Source organism: Octopus sinensis, linkage group LG8 (genome assembly GCF_006345805.1).
Source record: "Octopus sinensis linkage group LG8, ASM634580v1, whole genome shotgun sequence".
Classification (NCBI taxonomy): domain Eukaryota; kingdom Metazoa; phylum Mollusca; class Cephalopoda; order Octopoda; family Octopodidae; genus Octopus; species Octopus sinensis.
In genome coordinates, this window is record NC_043004.1 from 38,062,157 (window position 1) to 38,064,656 (window position 2,500).

The 2,500-nt window shown below is 34.4% G+C and overlaps 1 protein-coding gene across 1 annotated transcript in view; it reads right to left on the reverse strand.

Moving 5' to 3' along the window:
• The window catches only part of LOC115215081 (PR domain zinc finger protein 1-like), a 101,776-nt gene that overhangs the window by 15,857 nt on the left and 83,419 nt on the right, over positions 1–2,500 (reverse strand). The window contains exon 3 of the mRNA XM_029784241.2: positions 1,576–1,698. Coding sequence (XP_029640101.1) covers positions 1,576–1,698 — 123 coding nt within the window. The remainder of the gene's footprint in view (positions 1–1,575; positions 1,699–2,500) is intronic.

Sequence of the window (2,500 nt, forward strand, 5' to 3'; positions counted from 1 at the left end):
ACTGTCCAGATAGACAACCTAGTGCAGTGATTTGTAAACTGACAAATATCCTTAAAGATACTATTTTTCGCCGTCTCTCTCGCTTTGTTAATGAGAAAATAAACTAGAATTAGCTTCCATATCTTCCAGAATGGTGGACAAATCTAAAATGTTTGAGACCTTATTAAATTAATCAAATATAACAATTTGTTTATCTTCCTCCGTCTCTCTCTTTTTCATTAAAGAGTAGCCACGTCAGCCTATATACATACATACATACATACATACATACATACATACATACATACATACATACGAACATACATAGTACGTACATATATACATATATATATACACAGACAGACAGACATATATGGTGATAGTCGACTTATAAACGAGTACCACCATCACTGACAAAGCAATGCCTGTGCAAAATCTTTAGGTACAGTAAGGCTTGCGCGACATCTCATAAATCCTCTTGCCCTATTGATATGATCTGGAAGAAAGACAAGATATCTAGTGCCAATATGAGTCGCAGGTTAAAGAATGTGAAAGTGCTATAATTCCAACCGCAAGCCAAAGAATCTTAAAATATACACTGCTATCCTTTACATATTCGGTTATATATCAGAGTAACCTTCTCCTAGAGGTATACTTTAACAAAAGCCGAGAGGTACCTCACTCCCAGTGGTCTTGCACAACACCAAACCCGAATTTCTGAGATCCCATGATATTATTAAATAGTTGTTGAACTTACACTGAGTTAACCGCCCTTTTGATTCAAATGGTTACATTTTTGTGCATTAGCATTTATCAAACCGAATATACAGTTCTCACAATCAATATCTTTAATAAAGATATATATGGTTAGGCTGGGAGAAAATATTACCCAGGATAAATCTCAAAAGATTTGGTTTGCATGAAGGGAAAAACCAGCCGATTAGTTTCGTCTTTCGTTAATGACTCGCCAGGTTCGGTTTTGCTTTCACCTAGTGAAGCTTAGAAGCATACAAAATGGTTGGTCATTTATAACGGCAAGTTCAGTGGAGTGTGGTTAGCGTTAATGACCTGGTTTGAACATAACCAGTTTATATAATTCGCAGGATTGCAATATATATATATATTCGAAGGTTTGGAGATGATGTATAGGTATTTTATATTAGAAGAAATGAGGTACTCAGAAATTCGGATGGTTTTATATTTACAGATATTTATTTGTATATTACATGTTTTTATACATCATATAACTTAGATCGATTTGAAAACCCCACTAGAATGGGAGAAAGCGCTAATACATGATCTAAGTTATATGATGTATAAAAACGTAATATACAAATAAATATCTGTAAATATAAAACTATCCGAATTTCTGAGTACCTCATTTCTTCTGTGTCTGTGTATTCATGCGTGCCACTTTATATAACAGTATATATGTACATATGCATGAATGTGAAAGCGCATGCGGCGCACTACATAAACATGCATTTTCTGCACAAGCACTAACGCACACAAATACACACATATGCGCAAACGCACGCACAATCACACACATTTATGTATATCTGAATTGTTAAAATTCTTTAGTGTGGAACTCACCCGCCATATTTTCTTCAGATCTCTAATATCGTAGACATATTCACTACTGCCAATAATGTCACCGATCAGCGGTCCAAACCTCGTCCCTCGGGGTATATAATCCACACTCCACACTCCAAGTTCCTTAAAAAACGAATAAGAGAACAAAAATAATAAATAAACATATATACACATAGAACAAAGAACATGGTCGGATTATTTTAGTAGGGTACTGTTGCTCTGTCCAAATACCTAGAAAATACTATGAAACCATGGTATGGAAATGATAAGACGTGCTGAACATGAGTCGTTAATACATGAGAGAATACATTACAATATTTGTTCTGGTGTTCTGAGTTCATGTCCCGCTGACGACAACGAGTATTTTACTTTATAAAAGTTTCAGTCATGGCCCTTTGTTGAGGTTCGCTTCGGAACCACATGGTTTACGGTTAGTTTCCACCGTAAGCTGTAAGCTGCTGTCTTCTATAATCAATATTTGCAAGAGAAATTTGATTGATGAGCACAAGAAGAAACTCCCCCCTTGCATATATATATATAGTTATATATAATATATATATATATATATATATATAATATATATATATTTGTATGCGTGTTGTGTGCGTGGGTGTTTATGCCACGAGAGGCACGTACGGGTTATTCGTCTTTAGGTATACAAGGGGCATATTATCTTGGGAACTGGTGAAGATTGGCGACAAGAATGCGTACTGTTTTTATGTAAATACAGTATACATCGGATTGTGTTTGATTAACAAATATAGTTGTGTATTTATTAGAAGAAATCTATACTATAATGGAGAAAGCTGCTTATTAGGTATGTAGCAATTACTAAAAGTACAAAAAGAAAGCAATTATTAAAGGGTTGACTGTCTGGAAATATTTTTATAAATTCATGTTCTAACAAATTTCCTATAATTTCGAT